This window comes from Artibeus jamaicensis, unplaced genomic scaffold (assembly GCF_021234435.1).
Source record: "Artibeus jamaicensis isolate MK-2021 breed Jamaican fruit bat unplaced genomic scaffold, CSHL_Jam_final contig_327, whole genome shotgun sequence".
Lineage (NCBI taxonomy): Eukaryota > Metazoa > Chordata > Mammalia > Chiroptera > Phyllostomidae > Artibeus > Artibeus jamaicensis.
In genome coordinates this window covers 4137391-4165162 of record NW_026521772.1, presented here as the reverse complement: position 1 = coordinate 4165162, position 27772 = coordinate 4137391, and the positions used below count along the sequence as shown (strand labels likewise).

Here is a 27772-nt window from a genome sequence, read left to right as displayed (position 1 = left end):
CCCACATCGCCCCGCCCCGCCCGCTCACTGGCCAGTGGACAGCGAGTGGGCGGGGCGGGACCTGCGCGGGAGGCCAGGCTGGCCGCGAGCGCCCCCTCGGTTGCTTACCTCAGAGCCGCGCCGGAGTTTACGGATCCAGGAGCACAACCCAGGTCCTGGAGCCCCCACCACCAGAGGAAACGAGAGGGGGCATCCGCGGGCAGAGACTGGGTCAGCTTTCCTTGTAGCTGCCGGGGACTTGGGGAGGTCATTTGGCTTTTCACAGGCCCTCATATCCAACCGAAAATGAGTTGGCATAAGCGATAAGACATTGTAAATTAAAAGCCAGTGGGAGAGAAGACGACCGGTGGTAGGAGAGGGTCTGAGTCTTCGACCACCTTGACCTGCACAGGGATTAGATGGGCCCACACCCCGCGAGGCCCTTGACCTTCTAAGGGAAACATTATTTGACGTTTCGTGGACGAGAAGCCCCCTCCCCGCCTTATGCTGGGCTGGATTGGCATGGCCATTGCCTTGGAATCGGGGTTCCTTGGCACAGAGGTCTGCCACCCTGTTAAGTTTGTTTGTGTGAGAACTCCAGCTGGAGCTCCCAGCAGCCCAGGTGCCCCACATCTAACTTGTCCTTGCAGCTCTGTGTACTCAAATGTCCCTCTCACGAGTAACCTGATAACGACTCGTGTGTTCTTGTATGCTAAGTTGTCAATGGTTAATTTTCCTTAGTCACCTTTTGCAGCTCTAGTGCTGGGCTATTTTCAGGAGAGAAGGTGCTGCTTAGAGGGTTGGTTGTCACAAGTGATCTTTTTTCTCTTTCTTTGCCGGGTTAGCCCACCTGGCCTGTAAGCCATCTCGGACTAGATTCATTCTTCATTCAACATTTACCATGTGGTTTCTGTGTGCCAGGCCCTGCTCTCAGTACTGAGCATAAAGCAGTAAATAAAACCAACACTCTATAGTCATGGAACTTAACTTCTAGTGGGAGTAGGGATTGAGAGATGATACAGAAGCAGATGTAGAACTGATGGTAACAAATACTATAAAGAAATATACAATAGTGTGAAAACAGAGTGACAGAAATGCTTTCTTTTTGCCGCTAATATTTGCAGGGACAGGATCGACAGCACAAGGCCCACATAGCAAGTTAAATCTTGACGTAAATTTTCTATTTTTCCAGCCTTCACATTTACTTTCATAATAATCTGGAAGAGCAAACTTAAGTTTAGAATTCTTGGACTCCCCAAGATGTGCACTGGAATGGGGCAGCTAAAGCGGTAAGTGGTCCCTGGCCCTTGACCTTCCCGCTACTCTTTGCACTCCAGCTCCATCACTTACGGCAAGGGGCCTGTGTCCGCATCTGCAATGTCCCTATCCGCACATCTGAGATCCACTCACACCTCCTGCAAAGAGCCACTCTTTGGCTCCTCAAGAGGATAGGTAGACCTTGGGAGAAAGCCAGTGCAGTCTCTAGAAGCTGACCTGCTGCTATTGGGGCACTGAGTTGTCAGGCCTTGGGTACCATAGTATTACATAAAAGGAGTAAAGAGCAGGAAGTTTAGGTGGGTACATCCCCTTGGCACAGGGGTGTCAAACTCCTTTTCACCAGGGGCCACATCAGCCTAAAGGTTGCCTTCAAAGGGCCAAATGTAGTTTTAGGCCTGTATAAATGTTACTACTCCTTAATGAGGGGCAAGGAGCTTGGCGCTGCCGCCAGATAGAAACAAGGTGCCGGGCTGGATAAAACAAGGTAGAGGGCCGGATTCGGCCTGCAGGCCTTGCGTTTGCCACCTGTGACTTAGCCTATGGGTTTCTTGCTCTGTGAAAAGCAGTGTGGCTGGGAGAGGGCCAGAGAGCTTAGAACCTAAGTTAGGGGTTCCTCTTGCCCCAGTTCTAATGAGGTAACATTTGAGCCAAAGACCCAAATGAAGTATGGGAGGCAGCCCTATGGCATTCCCGGGATAAGGGCATTCCAGGGGGAGATCCGGAGGTTTGGGTGCTAGCTGTCTTCATGTGTTCATATTCTCTGTGTGCAGTCTGGAATCCCACAGAGAAGTTACACATGGCCTGGTCAGAGTGTTAGGAACTGCCCAGTTCCCCCAGCCAACTCTGGGTAGTGGGTACCCACTTCCCTCACTCCTTGCAGCCCCTGGGACCAGGCCTGGCCCAGGATCATCAGGAGACATGGTCCCCCAGTAACTGTGGATTCCAGGGACTGGAAGTAGTTCAGCAGCTGGATCTGGTGCCAGTGAAAGTCAAGTGCCTTCCAATGTCTCCATTGTTTAACAGCCTTGTAGTTATCTTCCCCAGGGGCCTGGTAATTATAGAGACAATGTATGCAGAGTGTTCCAACCTGGGAAAGACACCCCAGCTGAGGACACAAAGATGTGCTTATTCAGGTATCTGTTTCAGAGTGTCAGAAATGGAAAAGAATACCAACCATTTGAATAGATTAGAGAAAGTTTCTTGGCAATGAGGCCAAAGCAATTGAGACTGAGAATTATAAAATCTGGGGTTCCAATATCTCAGAACAGGGATTTTCAACTTTTTAAAGTCTTGGAAGCCTTTGTTTAAATAGAATCTTGAAGAAAAAAAAAAGCTTAAATAGACAAAAGCAAGCTGAAGGGCGTGACCTAAAGCAACACCCACTCTCTCGGTTCTGTGAGTCTTCTTAGGAAGCCCAGGGCGCCCCAGGCCACCATTGGAAAACCACTAGTCTAGAAATGAGAGCAGAAAATAAAAGAATCACAACTTGCCCTGCTCACCCTTCCAGATGCTTCCTGGGAGGAAAATTTTCCTTCCAGAGAAGGAAATCTCAGGAATGAGGCACAGAGAAAGGGTGACAAGGAAAGCCTCGGAAGTGGGGTGACTTAGGAATGCCTCCCTAGGTCCTCTGTCCCTCTTCCTACATGCAAGCTGTAGGAAAGTGAGCCAAGATGACTCCAATGAGAATAATAATAGCATTAGCTACTCCTTTGCACCTGCTGTTCTAAGCACTTGCTGCTATCACTCATTTAATTCTCACGCCAGTTCTACAAGGCAGCAGTATTATCCCACTTTACAGACGAGGAGACTGAGGTAGAAAGAGACTTTCCCACTTGCAATTCATTCACACGTTATGCGTGAATAAGAAAGAGGGAATTTGGGAGCCTGTCGGCCACCACTGAGGTAGCCAGTGAGAGAATGCATCTTCTACACCCATACAGATCCTTATTATGAGGAGCAGGATGGTCTTGGGTGAAATATGTCACCTGGTAGCAGAGCATTAAGTGACTTGCCATCCACTCATTGGCAATGGAGTTCCGAGAGGTGTGTGGCTGGCAGGTGAACGCCCAGCAACAAAGAAGTGACCTTTGCTTTGTCCCTTCACCACGCACCTCTTTCTAGATGCACCTTCCCAAAGCTGAGGTTAGTTGGAACGCCAGTTCGGAGAGTGTAAGAGTCTGAAACTGTCCAGCCTGGCAGGAAAGCGAGACACGTTGGCAGGGCTGGCTGAGGGGGGTTACAGGGACTGTTGACAAAGGTGCAGGGGAACTGGCAAGAGCTGTGAGGTCCCTAGCGCCCACCAACAGCAAGAAGTTCTTTCAGCACGCTTCCTATGGGGAAGGGGTGAAGATAAAGGGGGGACTGTGGTGAAACCCGTGGGGGCTGGAGTCCAGGAAGAGGGGCCACCCAGTGGGAACTGTGACGGCAAAGCGCCGCCGCCACCAACACAGGGAAGCAGGAGGCCCCAGGAAAGTCTCACTTTTGCCTCTTCCTCCTCCATCCTCTGACGCCTTGCCTGTACCTCCCATTGGCCAAACCCCATGGAAGCCAGTGTTGAGGGGCCCTGATCAGAGTCCATAAAAGTGGGCTCCCGAGACAAAGGCAGCTTCGAGGACACTGCAGTGTGGAGAGGGCTGTACCTAGTCCAGGGTCTCCAAACTGGGGCCCTTCGAGACCTCAGAGATGAGAATGGACCACCCGAAAATCCCTGACCGTCTTCCTGTGGGAATCTCCTGGGTGGGAGTGGGGCTGGAAGTCTACCCGGCCAGCGGAGAGAGCGCGCCCTTGGCGTTCCGTGCGCCTCCTCCTCCCGTGCTCACACCGCCCAGTGGCCTTATTCTCTGTCGGGAGAGGACACCGGGGCCCAGCGAACCTGGAGGGTCTTGCTCAAGGCCACACAGCAAGGTGATGGTAGAATCCGCTTTTTGGTCAGGCTTTCCAACCTGGCCGTGGAAGCACTGAGAAGGAGGGACATCTGTGAAAGTGATAGTCAGGGCGAAATGGCAGTTCACAGGGAGCTCCCTGGTCCCAGGTTGAGAGTGGGAGAGGCATGTGTGGGGACTGCGAGTACATGAGAGCTCTGCGTTCAAAGGGACCAGGGACCACCTCACTCCACTCGCCCTCCACCCCCATCTCTCTCACACACACAAATACACACACACACACACACACACACACACTGATTATTAAAAACGGAATGACTTTGGCTCATGCTGTCTCCTTTGATGGAAGTAGGCAGAGCAACCAGGATTAAAACGGTGGGGCAAGCCCTGGCTGGTGTGGCTCAGTTGGTTGGGCACCGTCCCAAAAGCAAAAGGTTGCCAGTTGGGTTCCCAGTCAGGACATGTGTCTGGGTTGCAGGTGAGGTCCCCAGTCAGGACACGTGCAAGAGGCAACTGTTGGATATTGCTCTCTCACATCCACGTTTCTCTCCTTCTCTTCCTCTCCCCCACCCCTCTCCCTAGAATCAATACAAAGTGACAAACAAATAAATAATGGGGCAGAAGAAACTGAGGCTCAGGCAGGCTGAAAAAGCTGCTCCGGGTTGTGTGTCCAGTAAGTAACAGACTGGAAGCCATCATGCAAGAGCTCCTTTTTCTCCTGCCCTTGGACTTGCACCTGTGCTCGTCTTGGCTTCCAGCATCTTCCTCTCATCAACACCAACCCCTCCACCTGTGCTCTCTGTTGGTCCCCTCTCATCACTCAGGGTCTTTGCTCCTGCTCCCCCTCCCCCTGGTCTTGCAAAGCTAACTCTTCCTCTACCAGATGGATTCATTTCTCCAGCAACACACATGCTAAAACCAACAGGAGGAAACTGCAGGATGACCCTCCGCCCGCCAGTTACGGCCCCATTTCCTTCCTTCTCGTCACAATCACGCTTTACAACAGAGTTAGTTGTCTGCGCTCACCGCCTGCACTTCCTCACCCTGCCCCTTCCTCCTCCACCGGCCCTGGTCTGGCTCCTGACCTCACCACTCCGCTGAGGCACCGGCTTCCTCTAGCTCAACCTCATACTGTCTTCACGCAGCTGCCATCTCCTTATGTGAAAGGCTTCTTTCTTTTGGCTTTTAGTTTAAACCATGTGAATTCATTTTTAATGCCTGCAGTAACAAATTATCACACACTGAGTGTCTTAAAATAGCACAGATTTATTCCCATACAGTTCTGTAGGTCAGAAGTCCGACAGGGGTCTCGTGGGCTCCGAAACCCAGGTGTAGGCAGCACTGTGCTCCCTTCTGGGGACTTTGAGGGGACTCTGTTTCCTCACTCATTTGGGTTGTTGGCAGAATTCGGTCCTTGCAGTTGTCGGACTGAGGTCCTATGTCTTTGCAGACCATCGGCCGAGGGCCACTCCCACGGTCTGGAGGCTGCCGCCTTCCTTGGCTCCTCCACTGTCAAAGCCGGCAGTGGTGGGTCAGGTCCCCCTCCTGTTTCAAATCTCTTCTCTTTCATCACCACACCTCTCCAACCCTGTCTTCCTCCTCCCTTTTTCATTTTTAGAGTCTGATGGTACGATCGGGCCCGCCCAGATAATCTAGAATAATCTCCCCACCTCTAGGTCTTGAACCTTAACTGCCTCTGCCAAGTCCTTTTTGCCATGACAGGTAATGTGTTCACGGGCTCTGTGGTTTGGGGTGTGGACATTTGGGGTTCACTGTTGGGACGGCCACACTGCCTTCCTCATTCTCCTCTGCCTCACCGGCACCTCCTGCTCGGTCTGCTCTCCCGGCTGTTCATCCTTCAGAAGCCCAAGACTCAGCCCTCAGCCCCCCTTTTTCTCTCTTACACTTTTGCCATAAGCAATGCCATCCAGTCTCGGGGTGCTCCCCTTGCAAACACATGCTCCTAAATTTTTATCTTCAGCCCTAAATTCACACTTGAGTTCAAGATTCCTCTGACCCAACATTTCCACTCAAATGGGTGGCTGCCGTTCAAAGAGCCAATCGCAGGCTTGCTCTCCGCCCACAATTCTCCGCCTTCCCTGCAGCCACCTGGCCTCCACCACCAGCCACAGGGGCCACTGGAGTTGCCTCCCGGTTGAAGTCCTGCCTTCACTCTTACGCCTAACCCATTCTCTACCCTGCAGCCAGAGCTAGCTAAAAACACAGCCAGACCAAGTCGTATCCCTGCTTAAGCTCTTCCAAAGTCTTCTCAGTAAAGCTGTAATAAAATCTATTGCCGAAAGCTACTGAAAGCGTGGTCCATACACCAGCAGCACTGCTGCAACCAGGGAGCGTTATGTCACGAATACAGAATCTCAGGCCCCGCCTGGGGCCTTCGGAATCGGAATCTGTGCTTTAACGAGATCCCCAGACGGAGTGCAGTCACACCGGATTCTGAGACATGCATGATCTGGTTCTATCTGACTTCTGACTTCTGTCTGCTGTCCCTCAGCCCTTGCTAACTTCCCTTAGGCCACGTAGATGTGTTTCTCACATTCGGTGCAGGACACTATCACCTCAGGTGCAGTGTCCTATCTCCTGCAGGACACTGGGTCCTATCACCTGCAGGACACTGTCACCTGACTTCTTTTCTTAGAGCACCCCTTTTCTGCCTCTCTACTCATCAGGCACATCTCAGTGTCACCTCCGCAGGCAGGTCACCTGGGACCCCTCTACTGAAAGTCACTCTCTACCACCCCCGTCATTCAGCCTTGATTTACCCTATTTGGTTTCTTTCACTCCCCTGTTCTCTATCTATAATGATCACGTGTATTTCTTTCTTGTTAAATGTCTTCTCTCCCCATCCCCTGTTCCAAGAAGGTACCATTAATGAAGGCAGGGACTTTGGTCTGTCTTGTGCCCTCCTGTCACCTGGGGCCGGAAAAGTACCCACTCACGAAGTCATTTGGGGGGTGAATTAGCAGCGAAGTCTCCACCCGTCCCTCTCTCTCCCTCCCTCAGTTCCCCACTTTCTGATGTCAGTCCTATTGCCACTATGACCCGAGGAAAGATCAGGCTGCCCTGGTTCTTGGAATTCTCCAGGTCTCCAGGAATAGCTCTTGCCCCAAACCATTCAGGAAAGGAGCGTTGTTGGGTTTTTTTTTTCCAGGAAATCTGGTAACAACTTGGAGAATGACTGACTATGCCTAAGTGATAATTATACTTAATTGATAGCACTTACATAACACTTACTAACATTGGCCAAGCACTGTTCTAAGCACCCATTCTGAATAACCCAGTTGTTCCTTATTGTAATGGTCTTCGTTTTACAAATGTGGGAATCGGGGCGAAGAGACTCACTCACATGCTCAGTGTGTCCACAACAAGGAGGTGGAGGCTGTAACCTCCTCAGACCCAGATTGGAGGGGCCTCTGCTGGGGGGGGGGGCGGTGATTGTGCTTTAGAAGGCTCTGCCCTGGAGTTGTCCCCACCCTCAGGCACAGCTCTGTGGGGCCAAGGGTCACAACTGCGCCCCTTTTTAGACCACACTTGGGCACGTGGGACCGCGCAGTTCCCAGGCCAATAGCCATGTGCCTGCTTCCAGGGCCTCTCCTCCAAGGTCATTGTTCTGAAGGTGACAGCCCTGTGGCCCCAGTGGTAGCCAAGTGTCCGCTTTTTGCAAAAGGCCTGGGCAGAGCTTGGACACCAGGCACAGCGTCCTTATACATGTGGGAAGACCTCTCCAGAGAAACGAGAGAGCAGGACCTGGGGGTGGGGGGCAGCAGGCCTGCTTCCCGACACCTCCCAGTTCAGATGCAGGACTCTGCCAAGTTCACCAATTCTATCTAACGCCACGCCTGGCCTCCAGGTCATCATGGAGGTTTATGGGTCAAGGTAGGAGAGGAGAACGTGTCTGAATTACCAGTTTGTTAGCTTGATTGATAACTTTAACTTTAAAATATTTTAAATGTTTAGACATAGAGTCTGTGGCCCCACACATGTTGGGGTTGGCCTGTGGACTCAGGCGGCTGGCTCGGCGCCTACTTCCCACGCCAACTGTGTGCAGCCTCTGCGCCAAGGCGGGCACCTTCCGGAGGTCCCCACCCTCTTCTCCCGGGGAGGCCCTGCACGGTGGCTGTCCAGTCCTGTCCTCCAGTTGCTCTTCAAGTCATGGTCATTTCCACTGTGCCCAGCAGACCTTGTGAAGCTCCCTCACCGGTGCCCCACGAGGCTAAGGGCTGAGGGAGGCCTGCTGTGGCTGGGGCCCTGGTACTGCGTGTGCCTTGGGTTCAAATCCACCACTTATTCAGTGTGTGACCTTAGACAAATGATGTAGCCGCTGCGACCCTTCTGTGTCCTCCTCAAGGCGTAAGAGGGAGAGCCCGGGGCCCGGACACAGCTGAGCCGGAGGGACACGGTCCAGCTTGTCCCTGCTGCTGCACTCTGTGGGCTGTGGGGAGCCGGACCAAGATGTGCCAAGCCTTCGCCTTCCGAATTCTCCACTTCCCTTTAAAATTCTTCTTCTGTGAGTTGTACCGGTCTGTGGCCTTCCCCTCCACTAATTATGGTTACCCCCCACACACACATCCAGAGACATGCAAATTGCTTTAGGTAGGAAGATTTTAGTGACTAAATATAGACCATGATATGACAAGAGTTTAATGTCTTTTTTTAAAATTTATTTATTTTTTTAAATTGATTATGCTGTTACAGTTGTTCTATTCCCCCCTTCATTCCCCTCCACCCTGCCCCCCATCCCCACCATTACCCCCCTTTAGTTTATGTCCATGTGTCTCAAGTCCTTTAGGTTCTATATTTCCCATGCTATTCTTGCCCCCCCCCCATCTATTTTCTATCTATTGTCTATGCTACTTATTTTCTGTACCTTCTCCCCCTTCTCCTCCTCCCACTCCCCTGTTGCTAACCCTCCTTGAGATCTTCATTTCTATATTTCCACTCCTGATCTAGCTGTTCTTTTAGTTTGCTTTCGTTTTAGGTGTGGTTGTTAATAACTGTGAGCTTGTTGTTCTTTCACTGTTCAGGTTTCTTTAACTTCTTTTTCTTAGATAAGTCCCTTTAACATTTCATATAGTAAGGGCTTGGTGATGATGAACTCCTTGAATTTGGTCTTATCTGAGAAGCACCTTATCTGTCCTTCCATTCTAAATGAAAGTTTTGCTGGATAGAGCAATCTTGGTTGTAGGTCTTTAGATTTCATGACTTGGAATATTTCTTTCCAGCCCCTTCTTGCCTGTAAGGTCTCTTTTGAGAAATCTGCTGACAGCCTGATGGGGACTCCTTTGTAGGTGATTGTCCCCTTAGCTCTTGCTGCTTCTAGGATTCTCTCCTTCATTTTAATTTTGGCTAATGTAATTATGATATGCCTTGGTGTGTTTCTTCTTGAGTCCAACTTTTTTGGTACTCTCTGGGCTTCTTGGATTTCTTGGAAGTCTATTTCCTTTGCCAGATTGGGGAAATTTTCTTTTATTATTTGTTCAAATAGTTTTTCCACTGGTGGTTGTGTCTTTCCCCCTTCTGGTACCCCTATAATTCGGATATTGGAGCGTTTAAAGATGTCCTGGAGGTTCCTAAGACTCTCCTCATTTCTTTGAATTCTTGCTCCTTGACTCTTTTCTGTTTGGCCATTATTTGCTTTCTTCTGGTCCACTCCATTGATTTGAGTCCCAGTTTCCTTTTCATCTCTATGGGTTTCCTGTGGAATTCCATTCATTTCCCTTAATTTAGCCTTCATATGTTTCTCTAATTTGTGGCTATAATCAACCAGATCTGTGAGGAAGCTGATGACCAGTGTTTTAAACTGTGCGTCTGAGAGTTTTGCTATTTCTTCGTCGCTTAGATTTATCTCTGGGGCTTTGAGGTCTTCCTGCGACATTTTTGGTCTGTTCTGGCCCTTTAAATGTGAGAAGCGGCGGCTTGGACTCCCAGGTCGCTGGGTTGTGACGCACGCTGTATGTGGGGGCGTGGTCAGAGCGGGGAAATGGCGGCGCCCTCTATCGCCTCCGCCGCGGCCGGTCCAACCGCCCACTCCCTCGCTCGTGCGCAATTAGGCAACCACAGTCAACACGCTGCACGGCCTCCCCACTGTCTCCTCTGCAGTCGCTCACCCGGTGAGTTGCTGGGTCGCTCACTAGGTCCAATCCTGGGTTTGGAACCCGTGCGTCTGGATTCGCGCGTCTGGATTCCGCGCCCGGTTCCGCGTCTGGATTCCGCGCCCGGTTCCGACCGAGCCCTCCTTTGTAACTCCTCACCAGACGCCGGTTTTGCCCCTTACCGGTCGGGCTGAAGAATTTGTTGTTAGCGGACTTCCGAAAAGTTCAGTTTTCCGTGTTCTGGTTGTGTTTTCTGATGCTATTATTTAGTTGTCCCTAAACTTGGTTGTGTGAGGAGGCACGGCACATCCACCTAAACCTCCATCTTGGCGGAAGTTGCCAAGAGTTTAATGTCTTTATTGAGAAACAAAGGCTGCCTTTCAACTCATTATGAAACTTGCCTCAAGCAAGAAGTTACCTGGGTGGGGTCGGGGAGGAAAGCTCAGGGAATTTCTCAACAGCAGGTTGTCGAGACGGACACTCCCTTCCTTTGTCCTGTGAGGGCAAATGTGGTCCGGTTTCACAGACAGGAACTGACCGGATATGGTCCTCGAGGGGGCCCAGTGACTCGCCCCAAGGCCACAGGGCTGGCTGCAGACCCCAGGGCTTTTCTCCCTTCTCTGCACGGGTGCCCTGACATCAGGCATCAGTGGTCTGTTTTCCAAAAAAAACAAGGCCCAGATTTGGGGTTTGAGACCCGATGCGGGTGCGGGCCTGTGGACAGGTGCCATATAGAGGTTTTGATCCATTATCCAGATTCCAGTCCAGCTCGCCACTCGGTGGCTGAGTGATATTGGGCAATTTAATTACCTCCCGGTGCCTCAGTTGCCCCACCTGTTAAATGGGTCCACTAACAATATCTGTTTCATAGAGTGGTTTTCAGATTTAGTGAAATAATGTACATTAATACATGTGAACACTCAGAAGCAAAACGCTTAGAATGGTGACCAGCAAGAGACAATCCTCAGCCACGTTGCTTATCACGTGGGGAACTGAGGATGGCTGCGGTGGGTGGGGAGTAGTGTGGAGGGGGGCGGGGAATGGAGACAACTGTACTGGAACAACAACAAAAATGTGAAAAAAGTTATCAACCTCCGAGGGGACTAGGCTGGAGGCTTGGGAGATGGTGTCTCATCCACCAGGGGCTCAACCTCTCGGTCAGAAACCAGCAGACTCCTGTCTTCTACTGTCTCCCCAAGATGATAAAAAGTGGTGCAGAAACTTCTTAAGACATCAGTTTGTGCATACGTTTGGCAGAGATACCAAGATATTTTAACGAGATTATGATCTCAAAGGCCACAAGCAGGAATTATTGATATCGCAGCCCCCAAGGAAGCCTTGTATAAGGCTTATTCTACACCTTGTCTCTGAGTGAGGAAACTCATCGTTGAGAATCCAAGTTGAGATTTGGAGTTCCAATCTCACTTTGCTCACCTAAGCACTTGAATTAATTTTCTCAACATCGTAGCCATAACACTGGCAGAGCAGGTGGGGAAGTTATTTAGATGATATTATTTTAAAAAAATATTTTGACTGCACTTCAAATGGGCCACCACAAAGGTCTCCGTGTTGTGAAAACTCCGAATCCTAGACTGTGCCTGGAGTGGGTGGTCATGGGTTTCCTGAGAGGCATTCTTCCAGTACAGAGACAAGTGCATAAAATGTACCTTTAAACACTGTTCTTGTTCAGAACAAAAGCACACGAATATCCGATACCTACTTGCAAAAGATGCCAGTATCATGAAACTGAAACACATTTGAATAGGTGCTAGAGTTATAGAGCTGAGAACAACTATGCCTTCAGAGTTCAGAGCGACCTTCAGGGTTCAGGGCGATGCAAGTCAACCCACCAGTTACTGATATTTGACAATTCTTTGCCCGGCACTGTCTGCCTACCGCCCAATGTACAGATTTCGTCTTTTTCTTTAACATGCAAAAGTGCTAAGACATTTTAATTACGTTAAACTCACATGCCACTTAAATTAGGCACGACAACAACACATTTTAATTACTTTAAGTCCAATTCTTACTGGAAATAATCAATATTTAAGTTGAAAAGATGGGACCCACATTTGCAGACAGTAGTATGGGAATCGCTTTGAAGTTATAAGAGGAAGGGGAGTGTAGTTCTGGGCTAATGTGCCGCAGCACTTTTTATTATTACGGGAGTGCTTCTACATAGCAAAAGAAGCTTTTGATTACACACACACACACACACACACACACACACATTCACACACACACATTCACACACGCAGCGTGGTCTCCAGCCCCATTCCTCTCCTCCCCATCACTCACAGGCTCCCGTTGTTAATCATTTTATTTCAGCATCTTGACCTCTGTATTCAGAAAAATATGCTAGCTCTTAAGTCATTAGTTACATACTTGAGCTATTGACTTCCTGTATTCCTGTGGGTTCTGCATAAAAACAGAGCCAATCAAACGTGCGTGGAGAGAGGAGAGAGATTAAGGAATTGGCTGGTGAGTACGGAATCCGCAGAACAGGCTGGCAGGCAGGAGGCCCAGGGAAGGGTGGCCATCTAGGGGCAGAATTCCCTCTTCCCTGTGGGTCCTCTGTCTGCTTAAGACCCCTTAAGACTTCACTTGTGAGTTGATGTTCTGCGATAAGAAGACAAGGAACAGGTCAACTATACACAACACACAAGTCTGTTCTAGAAGTGAACCGAAGAATCTGTTTTGGTCTTGCTATGGAGGATGTATGAAGACAATAGACAAAGTTTAAAAGAAGTCCGCAGATTAAAAAATAAAAAAGACCTTCACTTGGTTGGATGAGGACCATCACATTGTGAAGGGTCCTGTGCTTTGTGGGAAACCTACAGATTTAAATGTTAATCTCATCTGTAACAATACCTTCACAGAGGCAGCTGGCCAGGGTTTTGAGCGAATATCCGGGTACTGCGGCCTTGCCAAGTGGACACGTGAAATGAGCCATCACGCTTCCTAATATGGTAGGTGCAGACAAGCTCCCTTCTCTTCCTATGTTCTCTCAATATACTGATATCACAATATTCAATATTTAATTATTGTAGCTATAAAAACTGTTTATAGGTGAGCCGAGAAGTGTGCCCTAATTGTTCCTTACTCATATAATGCTCTGTTTTTCCTCATTTTTTATTACTCACTCTCCTTTGAAGCTATTACTCAGTCCTTCCTCATTCTCTATGGATTCTCAAGGCAAAGTTTCGTGTTGCTGAGGCCGTCGGGTTATTTATTCCTCTCCTTCCTCCCTCCCACCAGTTACTGAAGGAAGAGCCTTCCTTCCGTAGCTCTCTGCCCCCTGTTCCAACCCGGACTCATGGCTCTCCAGGTGAGCGAGGCAGCTGTCATCTGGGCATGCCCTTCCAAGTCATTCTGGAAACTTCCTTCAGTCTTCCCGAGGTAGCGCCCCTGGTTCTGGATTTTCTCTTCTGTGGATGTGTCCTCCTAGAAAAGATGCTTGAGAGGGAAGAACTTTGCGTTTCCAAAAATGTCCAGATTGTACCTTAAGACTTGGTTCCACAAAGCATAGACTTTTAAATGAAAATAATGTTCATTCCATTTTTGAAAATTCTGCTGTATTTTCATAAGGCCTCCAATGTTTCTGTCAGGAGAGTGATGATACTTTTATGCCTCACACTTTACATGCATTTTTACATTTTTCTCTTCAGAAACTTCTAGAATTGCTTCTTTACCTGAGAAGTCCTGGTGTTTCAGAATGATATGCCTTAGCGGGCGTGCGTTTATTGTTCTGGGCACTCATGGACCATTTCCACTTTCCAGTGTAACTCACACGTGTAATTTCTGAGGTTTTTTCTTATTTCATTTCCTTGTTTTCTCTGTTCTTGTTGGATGTCCAGTTAATGAGATACTGGGATTCTCGGATCGGTTCTGCATCTGTTTCTCGCCTGCTTTTATCTACTCTTGTGTTTTGCTTTCCAAAAGGCTTCCTCGACCTTCTCTTCTGACTTTCTATGGAATTTTAAATCATGGCTGCTATACTTTTGATTCTCAGGAGCTTTGTCTCGTCTTCTGACTCTTTACTCTTTCAGGGCATCCTTTTGCTGTCTTTAGGGATGCAGCATTGCTCCAGCTCTCTGAGGATTTCAGTTTGAGTTCTGGTTTTTGCCTCTCGTGATGTTTTCTTCCATACCATGCATTGTCGTTTCACTGGGATTTCTGTCATTCTTTTCCTCTTGGTTGGGTCTACTTCATATTGGCGGCTTCCCCCACGTGGCTGGCAACGACTGGCTATTCAGTCGCATATGGATGATGTGCCCAAAATGTGACAAGTGACTTCACCTACATGGGTGGGGCTTTTGACTGGTCTTCACTGGGAGGAGATTGGGTAGCAAGACATGTATCCCTTCCTCTGGAGGAACCTCCAAATGTAAGTAACTCTTACATGAAAGAAGCATAAAGCCTTGTCCTCCAGACCCCAACCCAGAGTGCTGTCGGCTTCCTGGGGGTGGTGGGAAGGCTCTCAGAGGACTGAGGTGGGCTTGGCTTGCCAACAGGGACAAATGGGTACCAAGAATTTCCCTGTGAACCGCAATGTGTTGACTGAATGGGTGAAAGTGCAGGTACAAGAGGAGGGCACCAGAAAGATGAGGAAAACATCACCTGCTCCCTTGGCTGCCCTCACAGGCCCACCCATGGGCCAGCTCCCATGGTGTCCTGGGGAAATCTGGGGCCCCAGTCCAGGGAGGTCCACCAAGCCTGGGTCACTCGCAGGCCTCAAGGAAGACCTATTTCCACTTACCACAAAACCATCGATGGCATTGCTGAAAACATAACTGTTAAAATATGGTCCTTCTCTGAAAATAAAATACTAAAACTGAAAAACAGATATGAGCAAAAGCCAGGGGAATCTCGTGCAGCCTGCTTGGTAGGTCTGAGTTTTAAAGGGACATTGAGACCCAATATCCCAGGCTGAGTGGCACAGATTGGGACAGAGCCAAGGTCTGTGAGTTCCCATCAGGAGAAAATGGCCAGGTGCCCCAGTCCAGATACAAAAATGAGGGGGGGATTGAGACTTTTATGGAGCCCAAAGGTCAGTAACCACAGGTGCCCACACGGGCAGGGGCTTGGGGACAAACCTGACGGCTCACAGCAGATGGGTTCACATGTGACTATGAGAGGGGCCCATGGGCCATTTCTGGGGCCGGCGACCCTGGTTTCCAGAACCGAGTGTGATAAATAAACATTGACATTTTGGCCACTCGTGACACAGCATCGCCGCTGCCTGAGTGGGTGCCCCTCACAATGAAGGATTTGAGGCACAGCAGTGGGACATCCACTCATGCCCACCATCTCAGGTGCCCAAACCCCAACAGAATCCTCCACAACATCAGGGCCACCTACCAGGCGGGAAACCATGTTAATTCAGGACTTGCCACAGTCAGGGACATTACACTCCACTGTGTTCCAATGTCACAGCACAGTCTGGCCCATCAGAAAGATAAAAGCCTCAGGAATCTGGTGGCTAATTTGTGGCCCCTCAGAAGTGACATCACTGTCATCACTCAGGACACATGGGAGATGGATGTGCCACTCTTGACCTGGCCAACACCTCTCCTCACTTTGTCTGTGCGTGAGAGGCCAAGGCCGCTCTGCATGTACGTGGAATGGTGGGCAGTGTACTTTCCCTGAGCGCCTCCGGGGAAACCTGAATCCCCCCGAGACATGCCAACAGCGGGGAGGGCGGGATCTGTAACCAGTCCAATGACCCCCCAGAAGTACTTGTCACCCATTATATTGGTGACACCCTCATTGCCAGCCCCTAAGAAACAAGGGGACCACGCTCGGCATTAGGTCACGGACACTAGGACACATGCAGACTGGGTCACCAGCCCTGATAAGGCCCAGGACCTGCTCGACAGCTGCAGTTCCTGGGAACCACGCAGGCCAGCAATGGAAACAAAAGAACATTCCCGACAAGAACAAACAGAAGTTACTGCTCCTGACAACTGCCACCACCAACAAAAAAAACTCGGCACTGGTCAGCCTGTGTGGCCACGTGTCCCACATCTGGGTCTTCTTCTTTCATGTACTTATTTTTTTGATCACCTGAGGATGTGTTTTATTGATTTGAGAGAGAGATAGATTGATTGGTTACTTCCTGTATGCATCTTGACTGGGATGGAACCCGCAACGTAGGTATGTGCCCTGATTGGGAATCGAACCTGCAATCTTTTGGTGTATGGGATAATTTTCCAACCAACTGAGCCACCTGGCTGGGGCTGGGTAGTCTTTTAGCCCCTTCTGTCAAGGTTACCCAGGTTACGGCCACCTTCGCATGGGGTCTCCACCAACAGCAGGCCCCAGAGGCCAAGCACCATACAGTGATACAGCCCTGCTGTTGGCCCAGTGGAGCCCGCCAGCCCTGTGAAACGACACATTTCTGTGACTCCAGCCATGCAGGCTGGAACTGTGACAGCAAGAGACTGCTGCTGCTGGTGTGTGTTGTCTGTTGGGCTCGGACACAAAATTACCAGAGGCAGCGGCCAGATACCTCTGGGAGTATCTGGGAGTAACCTAAAGGGAGGCTTCTAGCCTCCTATTAAGCTTTACTGAAAACAGAGTGTCCGACCTTACGAACTAAGCTGCCCATCTTCAGGGCTCGATAAAGCTCCATCAGGAAATAAAAACAGTAGATCCAAGTGGGAGCCCATCCAGACCCCGTGGGGCCGGCTGACTCCAAAAACAAGCAGCTGCTTTGCAGAGGGTGCTGAACAGCTGCAGGGTGGCTCCCGTCCCTCCTTAACCAGGTGGGGCCATGGCTCACAGATGTCCCAACTGTGAAACTCAAAGTTGATGGAGTCTTCTGAGCCCGTGACCAGTGTCCTCTCCTGTTAACTGATACCAGACAGGAAAACTGCAATGGGCCGAGGTCCATACAACCTTAGCGCTTCACAGGCCACTTCAGCAGCAACTTCCTGCCACCTCCTCAGAGGCTCAGGGGCCCTTACAGACCCCGTCGCTACAGTCTGGTAACCGACAAGTTGCTCATGAAACCAGTAAAGGCTCCCTTGTGTGTGGGGGGCAGGGACTGTGGCATCTGTGGGTGAAATTAAACCCTATCCATCACTCACATTAACTACCTATAACAAAGAGCTATTAAAAAACAAAACTTCAAAAGGAACTCATGATGTAACCGAATGTGCTCAGCAAACCATCACACTTGCCCGCTGAGTCCGCCACAGAATGGACCATAAAAGACCACCCCAGATACAAAGGTGGACAAAATCTACAAGGACCCAGCTCAAAACATGGAAGCCGAACACACAACACAGTCCTGTGACTCCCGCCAGCGAGCGCAGGCTGTGCAATGTGGGGGCCTGGGCTCCATCAAGCGGGCTTAGGCCCCCCACAGACGTGGCAAATGGGCCACAGTGGACGTCCAGTCCCCCAGTCAGCTGCCCACCCTGCGGACATACATCCCAGTGGCCACACAGGACACAGACCATGGTGGTGGCACAAAAAACACCTCTGCCTCATGTTCAGATACCCAACAACATTCTCATCGGATCACGACACCAGAGTCACAGCCCAAGCAACACAGCCGGGGACTTCTTCCTCCGACCGAAGGTGGAGCCTCACACTCCCAGAGAGACGGGCAGAACAGCACTGAAATGAGTGGATCGAGCAACGACCGTACAAAGGCCATCGACAAAACAGCTCATCAGACGGGCCCCGCCTAAGAGAAGTCATTCGAACATCAAGCCCTGTGTTCCATCACACAATGGGCGACACTAAACTTGGAGGGGGTGGAGGACCAGTGGCACCTGATTAGGCTGCGAGGGTGGAGTCCCAGCCTCGGTATTCCCGTCATTCTTTCACTTTCCTCCCACTGGAGCACCCTCCCCGGGGATGACCTGTGCTCAGGGCCAAGCGGCATCCCCAGCAGGGCCTCCCGATTCAAATGGGAGGCAGTGCTACCCTTTGGGCGCCTCCCTCCTGGGGGAAGCCCGCGTGCATGGGGGAGGGGAGGACAGAACATCAGGGCACCAGGGTTCCCTGGTCGTGCTGGGACCTCTGATTCAGGTGGGTGGTGTCCAGGTATGACTCCATTCAGGGTGTGACTCCCCTCACCACATTGGATGATTGGGCCAAAAGGTTTGGGTCAAGCAACAGGGGCCCAGGATCCCGAGGAAGTAGGAGAGGGGCATCTTGGGCCTCAGGAGGACATGAAGCTCAGCGAGGTGGGAACTCACACCTGTCTTCTTCTCACTCCCACACAGAAGCCTGCGTGGGGCCTGGCTCTGCAACACTGATTGGAATAAGCACAGCATGGGGGCAAGAGGCAAACTCAAACAATGCCAGGTTTGTCTGTCATCCAGAATAAAGTCCTTCTTGTCCCACGCTGCCGTTTTAATGGCTTGGCCGGGATGCAATGACTCGGATGTTCCTCTAGACCGACAGGAATCCCTGGAATCCCTAGCCAAGGCAGTGATGGACAGCTGCACAGCCCTCAATTATCTGCTGCCAGAACAGGGGCGCTTGTGTCTCTGCCAATGCCTCTTGCTGTAGATCTAGGAACAGCGCAGCGGGGTGGGTGTGGGGTAGAAGCCCAGCTTAGGTGGGGTGGTTATTACCTCTGTACCCACAGTCCCCCCAGGCTCATTTTTTAACCTCTTTAGTTGGCTTAGTCCAGGCAATGGGGGTTCTTATGAGGGGGCCATCCTCCAGGGAGACCCCAACATCATCCTGGGTCTGGTTTTCCTAGTGACCTGGTCAAGTGCCCTCAAAATGACCAGCAGGCTCTGTGAGCACTGTATCCATCCAGCTCCACCTCCACATTCAAGGCAATGATGGGCCACCTGGAGGCCTGTGCTGTCCTTGCTACTTCCGTGACTGCACGGGATGGGGCAGCCGGATGGGGTGCTGTCAGGAAAGGCCGGGTTTCAGGGCCCTGCACAGTCATGTCTGAATGGGCCTTGGGCCTGCAACACTTCCTTGCTAAGACAGAATGCCCTAACTGCTTGTGCCAGCTTGTCACCTTGTGTGGGAATGCCTTCCCTGCTTCAGACTGTGTGTCCCTTGTTCTGTTTAAGCGCAGGTGGCGGTGGCCCTCAGGCACACCCTCAGCTTCCCGTATTTCCTGCCACTGCATCAGGAAGGGGGGTGCATGTGGTCACATCACCCCCTCCAGCTTTGGACTGAACCTGCTGGCCTTGGGGGATTGATGCTTCTTCGCAAGGGGCTGGATCTTGTGCACTCTCTCCTCTCTTGCTTGCAAGGAAACCGGGTACCACTTGAGCCTGGGCTGCTGTTGTCTGTTCTCAGGAACCTCATATTCACTTGGGTCTTTTCCCTGGTAGCAATAATCTGGCTTTTAACTTTGGCCTCACAGCCAGGCCACCTAGTGACCAATGAAACAGTCCCAGGATCCCCAACTTTTTCTACAGCAATCATAGCCTCCCATTTCCTACCTTCTCTGGGATGTCACAGGGCAACTGCTTGTCTTCACAGCATTTACTTCTCGTAGGTACTCACCATTTTTGGCTCTACCACGTTGGCTGCCACCCTCCTGACTACCATCTTCATGTATTTTGAGTCAAGGACACGGCTATGGGGTCTTTTCCAAGATTCAATCTACCATTCCTATTAAGTTCTTAGCACCAAACAGTATGTGGCACACAGTAGGTACTCAATTACCTGCTTCACGAGTCAAAGAATTCATAGAATCTGCTGCCATGCAGGGTCATTTTGGCAGAATTTAACATCCATGGCTGTGTAGGGGTTAAAGGTGTGGCAGGGACGGAACTCAGGTGAGATTATGGTTACTTCCGACCTGTTGGAGCAGAGACAATTCACCGTCCTGAGCTCCATACTCTCAGGGTGCTCCCCCTTTGCAAATGTTTCTTTTATATCTCTAGCTATTCTCCAAGCTCATTGTTCTAGAAATTAAATATAGCCTCTATACCTAGGCATCAGATGGCAGCGCTTCTGTGTTATTTTGCAAGGGTGACCAACCATAACTCAAGTCATTTGCCATGGATGACAGGGAAGAAGCCCCGCACCATGGAACACGGAGTTCTGCTTTACCTTGAGCTCTTCTCCGACTGCCTCTACCCACCCTTCTTGGGTCCTTCCGTTACATATTCTCAAACCTGGGTCCGCTTCTTTTGCAGCATTTACCCCAACCTGTTGTGCCTCGTTTTTGAAATTTTCTTGATGACCCTTGCATTGGACTTTAAGCTCCACGAGGTCAGGGATCCTGTCTGCATCTCGGCTGTCCCCAGCACTGCACACAGTGCCTGGAACGGGAAGGTGTGATGAACGCCCGAGTGACGAACATCCCGCTGCCCTGCTGTGTGTGGCGAGGCGTTCCAGTGCAGAGTACAGGGCTCCTGCACCGCCGCCTTGCACTGCCGAGCACAGGCGCTCTGCTACCCAGTTGGGGAGGGACTAGCTTTCTTTTTTTTTTTTATTGATTATGCTGTTACAGTTCTATTCCCCCTTTCATTCCCCTCCACCCTACCCCCCCATCCCCACCATTACCCCCCCTTTAGTTTATGATCATGTGTCTCAAGTCCTTTAGATTCTATATTTCCCCTACTATTCTTACCCCCCCATCTATTTTCTATCTACTGTCTATGCTACTTATTTTCTGTACCTTCTCCTCCTCCCACTCCCCTGTTGCTAACCCTCCTTGAGATCTTCATTTCTGTTTCCACTCCTGATCTAGCTGTCCTTTTAGTTTGCTTTTGTTTTAGGTGTGGTTGTTAATAACTGTGAGTTTAGCCAAAATTAAAATGAAGGAGAGAATCCTAGAAGCAGCAAGAGCTAAGGGGACAGTCACCTACAAAGGAGTCCCCATCAGACTGTCAGCAGATTTCTCAAAAGGGACTAGCTTTCTACACTTGACCCAAAGCATGAAAAAAGAACACCTGACATGCAATTAACTTATAAATCAGTTTATTTACAGATTTTATCTTTTCTTAAAGTACATTTCAGTTAACAAATCTATTTACACAGGTGTACATGGGAGCTCATCCCGGTTATTTTACAGATCATACTTACAAACCACACCCTAAGTCTTCTGTGCAAAGCTGCACTGGGTGTGACTATTGGCTGAAAACGGCCTGATGACCAGGCTATTTACACGTACACAGTAAACGGGTTTGTTTTTCATGTCTGCACGATACAGTACACACACGGAGGCCAGGCCTCCCAGAGAATGCTTTGCAACATGTTTCCCGAGAAGGCTTTGCAAAGTCCGGAAGGAAAAGCTATTAAACATTAGGTTAATTAAAATGACAGTACCTCCTTTACATCAGTTTACATTTTCTTCACATTTTTATAATACAAAGATATTTTATTGAATTGCTGCACAACCAGTTTAAGATGATTTGTAAACATGTAAATTCCTACAATTTGCATTAAACATCATTGTAGTTTCTATCATTTGCTCTTTGAATTAATGTTTTATTCACTAGTATTCTTAAGGTAGTAAAAGAAGATGTAAGTTTGAACTGCTTGCAGAAAAGTTACGAGTCTCTCACGCTGTGCGAGTACACACTTTATTCAAGTATTGCAAAAAGCTAAGGCCACTTTTTTTCAAGACAAGAAAGTGAACAAAATTGTTTTTATCAATAGGCCACAACACTCTTATGAGCAATGAAATCTCTTCTGAAAGATAATTTCTCAGAGACCTGTAGTCACAGAAGGAATCTTCTTTTCTTTTAGGTAAAAGAAAAACAAATCACCTTCCCTTAACTACTTTTGAGCTCTTCGCGCTTTTCCCTAGAGTAAAAATTCCTGTTTAGACCTGAAGAGGGAATCTACCCTGTACTTATTTAACCCAGAGTTAAGCACCCTGGACAGCACAAATTGTTTTGGACTCAGAAATAATCTGAAGCCTGTATGTTGGTTTACTACTAAATTCTGAGTGCTATTTTAAAAGATATTACTGCTGATGCAAAGATCTTTTTCTTAGAGGAATTATGAAGAGAGAGTGAAAGAGGACGGGGGTGTGGGGAGAAGGAACAGAGATTACAAAGAGGGGGTACTTAGATTCGTGGTTAAGAGGCAGACAATTAAAAAGATCCCAGTGAGGAACCAGCGGCCGGGTGTCCGCATTCATCATTTCAACACTAACACTGAACCCCTTTCGATGATATCCAGATAGTTAAAATAACCAGAAATGTGCTAGTTACAGGTTCCTTTGCTTTCTGCTGCCTAACTACGGGTAATTATCTCTAGCAAGGAGTAAGATGACCAACTCCCGCCTCTCGCATGGAACCCACATGCCGAGGCACCGGTGCACGCCGGAACCGGGCCGCCACACTCTCAGCAGTGCTCCTGAGCCCGGACGGCTCATTCCACGGGCTCACAGCACTTCTTCCTCTTCTGAAATCACAATGTCAGAAAGAATAAAGATAAAATTTCTTGTTCAAAATTGATTTCTGTCCAACTAATGAGGATGTAGAAAAACAACCTATGTTCCTATTACATTTTTAATATTCCTTTATAAAAAATTTATAGCAGCTGAGAAGTTTCAGTGTCATAAGGACAGTTGTTATCCCACAAGCAGCCAAAGGATGCAGACAAGGTGTTCCACTGTCTTCCAAATGACACAAGCTGCAAAGAAAAGCCCTTGCTTTTCCTTGGCCACGTGAAAGCAGTATCTCCACACTACTGGTTAATGACCCCAAGAAACCCCAGCTTCTCCTAAGTCAATTCACTCATTATGGCTACGAGACTACAGCCCAACATCCAAAGCCCAGAAGAAACGCTGGCAACGCACAGCTCGACCCGAGCATTTCCCAAGAACCAACCACAACATTTCAGTGCTTTCCTTATTTGTCAAGAGCTATCATACCAGTCATTGTGCAAAATGCAAATATTCCAATGTTATTTCATTAAGTTTCTCATAATGACAGGATGAAACCAAAGAGGAACGGAAGTGTGCATAGCGAAGCATTTGAGATGCAAAGGCAAGTTTGGAGGAAAGATGCAGAAAGGAACGAATGTGCACACAAAGATTATACCATCTTTGGGTTGTTTCTAACATACTTTGAAGCAGTAACGTTCCAGGATACTTGTAAATAGGAATCCAGTGGATGCCTTATATCATGCTTCTAATCAGGACCTTCAATATTAAGGCATTTACATTCACGCCTAAGATTATCCACATTCTTCTAGATACTTGAAGAAGGACACACTGATTAAGAGGAACCAGTCGAGAAGGCAGGGCACTGAGGTCTCGGGAGAGCATCATTGCACATGCTCTGATGTAGCAGCTGGAGCCTGGACAAGTTTTCAGATACAGGTAATAGTTGTGAGAAGCAATGCTGCAAGAGAGGCAGAACTGAATTTTATATTGTCTTTAAATCATCTTATCCCATTCCTGCTACTGCAGGTGATCTTGGAAAAGCCCATCTTCTTTCCACTGTGTATGGGTTTGTTAAAACTGCAGGTTTCCTGTGCAAAGACTATGAACCAGAGAAGCTTCAAGAGAGAAGTGGAACTATTCTAAGAAGATTCTTTCACTTGGGAATAGGGACGCACATTTTCAACTTAATAATTTATCTTAAAATAAATTAAAAAATGTTCCATAGCACAAAACAAGCACACAAACGACAGACAATATCTTTTTGTCTTTGGTGCACACACTCACTTCCCAAATCATTCAAGTAACAGCGTCTCTGGTTTCTTGGGGAGAGACGGGGGCTGGAAGGTCCAAGGCCAACATGAGTGACGTCCACTTTTGCCGTGCCTGGGTGCCTGAGACGGTCCTGAGGGTCTGGGACTCCGGGAGCAGCTGGCGGAGGTTCGGAAGGGCAAGGAAAGTGCGGGTGGACGCAGGGCAGAAGAGCCAGCCCGGCATCAGTCCTTTGAGCTCGGTCTTCAGTGAGGGCATGTCTGTTTTCATGCCCAGATAAACTAGAAATGATGCAAAGGTTTATAATTCTTTCTGTGGTGCTCGAAAAGCAAGGCTGTCTTTGATTTCTGTTAACCCGACGGTGCGCTTGTTGCTGCTCAACTACAATAATGGAAGAGAAGGGCCTTCAGAAAGAAGGGAGAGGAACTCCGGACTGTAAAACAGGCACTGATTATTAAACTTGCCTATGCAGAAGTGGTTAAGGGTTTAACACTGTTTAGGGACGATCGCAGACCAGGATTACGTGTCAAAAATGGTACAATGCATTTACCTATACTCCTCTCCGACCTGACTTCAGACTCAAGACCGTGATGCCCTAGTCTAAGCTACGAGGTAAGTCTGGTGCTGGCAGCCTTGCCACGCGCCCAGTTGGGGCGCTACCAGAGGTGCAGAACCAGGCTGTGTGTCAGCATCAGGTGTGTGCTGCCCACCGAAACCAACGACCGCTCCAGTGGACAGTCTCTGAAGCAGAGGCTGTAGTACCAGATACACCGCACTGTCCCGGGGACTCCACACGAGCAGTCTCTGAGAGCAGGCGCCAGGTCCGGAAGCACTCTTGCTATGATGGAGATGGGGTGTGTACCGGGGGGCAGAAAGGCCCAGGACTCATATTAGCACTCAGTGTTCGGTTTATTTGCAAGATGTCACACAAGTAGGACTCTCCCCTGCTTTTCACTGATTCGATTCAGAACATCGATAGTGTCCCTGATCAAGGTCTCGAAGATCCCATCAGCCAGCTGCATCTTCACACACAACTCGTCCTCGTCATAGTTCACCCACTGCGCCTCCTCTTCATGGAGCTCCTGGACCTAGAATTTAAAACTCAGAGGTTAGAGGTTCCCACAAAAGCTAGAGAAGTTACTGTATTTGCTGACTTTGCAGCCCCATACAGGCTGAGGAAACAAGACAGGCAAAGAGGGTACATTACGTGATGATAGCGTCCCTTTCCAAGTTGCAGAAAGTGTGAAAAACCTCAACTGTCAACTGAAGCAGCTTTGAAACTATCAAATGGCTTCAAACTGCCAAAATGGAATTTGATGATATTCTAGTATTTTATAGTTATTAAGGATTACAAGAATGTTGTCTGTGTCAACGTAAGATAATGTGTATAAGAACTTAGGGGGGAAAGAAGAAAGCAAATGACCAGTTATATGGTTTTATAATTATAAAGTGCATATATATACTCAAAAACAATACTGGGGGGAGGGGGTGTGCAGGGTGGAGGGGAATGAAGGGGGGGAATAGAACAACTGTAATGGCACAATCAATAAAATTTATTTTAAAAAAGATAAAAAACACAAAAAACAAACAAACAAAACCAATACTGGATATGATTCTGGGGTATCATAAATAAATGAGTAAAATTTGTTTTTCTAAGTGTATTATCACTTAAGCTTATTTTAAAGATCACTGCTATGCTTATGCAATACTTGTTCTTTTGCATTTTAGGATTTTTGGATTCCTAAGGTAAACCACAATCAAATGAGAATGAACTGCTCAAGATTTTTTGCTTGTTTACAATAAAAATTTTAAAAGAAACACAGAAGGCTTAACACACATAATGACGTCTGCAGCCTGGAGCCCAGGTGGAGAAGGTGGACTCTACACCCTGATCTAGTTCCAAACTCAGCAGCTACCGCAGGGACGGGGTCTCCAAATGGAAGTCTAACTTGGCAAAAAAGCCACGGAACAACCAGCTCCTGATTTGGCCTGATCACAGATTCGTCTTGAATAAGGCAGAGGAAGCGAAGGGGGGAACTTGCACCCTGTTGCCATTAGGAAGAAATGAGAAGACTCCTGGGAGGAAGAGACCACAACACCCAGGAGTCGGAGCGAATGAGAGGGAAGAACGGGACGGCTAAGACAGACCCCTGGCCGGGGTTGAAAACGTGTGACACGGTGGCTGCTACATTCTTTCTCTTTGAGGTTTTTTTTTTAAGATTTTATTTATTTATCTTTAGGGGGTAAGGGTTGGAGAGAGGGAGAGAAATATCAATGTATGGTTGTCTCTCACTAGTCCCCTGAAGGGAACTGGCCTGCAACCCAGGCATGTGCCTTGACTGGGAATTAAACCTCAATCCCTTGGTTCACAGGCCTGAGCTCAATCCACTGAGCTACACCAGCCAGGGTTGAGGGTATTGTTTGGAGGATATGAAACATCCATTCTTCGATTCCCTAACTTCTGCTGCATGGACAGATATGCCAACCAAAAGGACTCCGTGGTCAAAAGAAGGCTCCCTCTGAAAGTTTTGTGATGGGCCACCAGTAAATGAACATGTTTAACTCAGACTCCCCTGTACCATATTTCTTTGATCAAAGAGTCATCCTGTGTGCACGCATAAGAGATATTCTAACCTCCCAAGGAGCTGGTGCTCCTCTTTTATGAAGAATGTCACAGGCAACAGCCTAACACGACACTTCTCAAGCTGGAGCTGCAGGAGAACCATGTTCTGGGACACACGGATGTGTCCCCACAAAAGATTTCACACCTCCCATGAATTTGTTCATTTGTTCAAAGTTGCACGGCTTCCCTTTTTCTGTTATCTCAGCCTTTAGCATTAAATCTATTCTGTGAGCAACTCCTTCCTCAATAACAGAATTTAGAAAGCACTGTCCTAAGGAACTCATTTTTGCCCTTACCGTAGAAATACCGGCTTCAGGACATCACCCGTTACACCTCCCAGCGTCCACTCAGTGAGCCCCCTCGGCCAGCCCCCCTCTGCTCTGGTCAGTATGGGCGGAAGCTCTGCTCCTCCTCAGGAACAGGAGCCGCTGCCTTCTCAGGCAGGAGAGCTAATGCGGTTTCCTTCCTGCTCTGGCCGTCAGAAAGCACAAGCCCAACGTGGAGCTGCAACTACGGCAACCAATGGGTTTTGGAGCCTGTGGATCTGCCCCCGTGTTTCCTTCTGGTTTTTAGAGTCTGGTCTATTCCACATTCCCCCTGCTCCTGAAGGTGTCTGTAGGTAAATTAATGTGTGCTATATAAAAACTAATTCAATTACATTAAAAAGTCAGTGTAACGATCATTTCATTCTCCTTTTTTCCCCACAGGAAATTGGTACATATAGACATACATAAATATTCATTTAATCCTCTTCATACTTTTCTCAGTAGGTACTATGACTATCACCCTCACTTTGCAGATAGGGAAATGAGGTGCCAAGGAGTTGGATAACTAGTCCAAGATCACTCTCCAAGTACGTGGCAGAACAGGGCTTTACATTCAGCCTGCACTGGCCTCTTCTCAATTCAGTTCCTTAAACTTGGCTTCCTCTCAACTTTTTATTGCTCGAGTTCTCCACACCTACAAAATACTGTTAATATTTATCTACTGAGTTCAAAAGAATGCAATTTCCAAAACTGAGGGGCAGAAATGCAGCAAATGAAAGCTATCTGACTTTACTATTACAGACTTAAGAGCAATTCTATTTCCTTTTCTTTTTAGACTCTAACTATGTTTCGATTTCAGAAGAGATGATCAAAATAAAAACAGCTCAGTTATATACACCGACCAGGATATGATCCACTCTGTCTCTCTTCTTTCTTCCAAATTTCATCATTTTCTGCCAATCTGTTTTGTGGTTTGGTTCCTTTTTAAGACTGAACAACTTGAGTACTTCAGTTGCTATGAAATT

The 27772-nt window shown here is 48.6% G+C and overlaps 1 protein-coding gene and 1 long non-coding RNA gene across 8 annotated transcripts in view; one reads left to right on the top strand and one right to left on the bottom strand.

The window, feature by feature from the left end:
• Nucleotides 1–119: 119 nt before the first annotated feature.
• On the top strand, nt 120–27652 carry LOC119049537 (uncharacterized). Its single transcript, XR_005082530.2, has 4 exons — nt 120–210; nt 1172–1268; nt 13129–13218; nt 25587–27652. It is a non-coding gene; the product is annotated as an uncharacterized LOC119049537 (long non-coding RNA).
• Nucleotides 21153–27772, bottom strand: part of CEP350 (centrosomal protein 350) — a 110388-nt gene continuing 103768 nt past the window's right edge. For all 7 annotated transcript variants that reach the window (XM_053663672.1, XM_037145626.2, XM_053663674.1 and 4 more), the window contains 2 exons: nt 27650–27772; nt 21153–24946 (listed from right to left, as the gene is read on the bottom strand). In XM_053663672.1, the coding sequence (XP_053519647.1) occupies nt 24782–24946; nt 27650–27772 (288 nt within the window). In that variant the 3' untranslated portion in view covers nt 21153–24781. The remainder of the gene's footprint in view (nt 24947–27649) is intronic.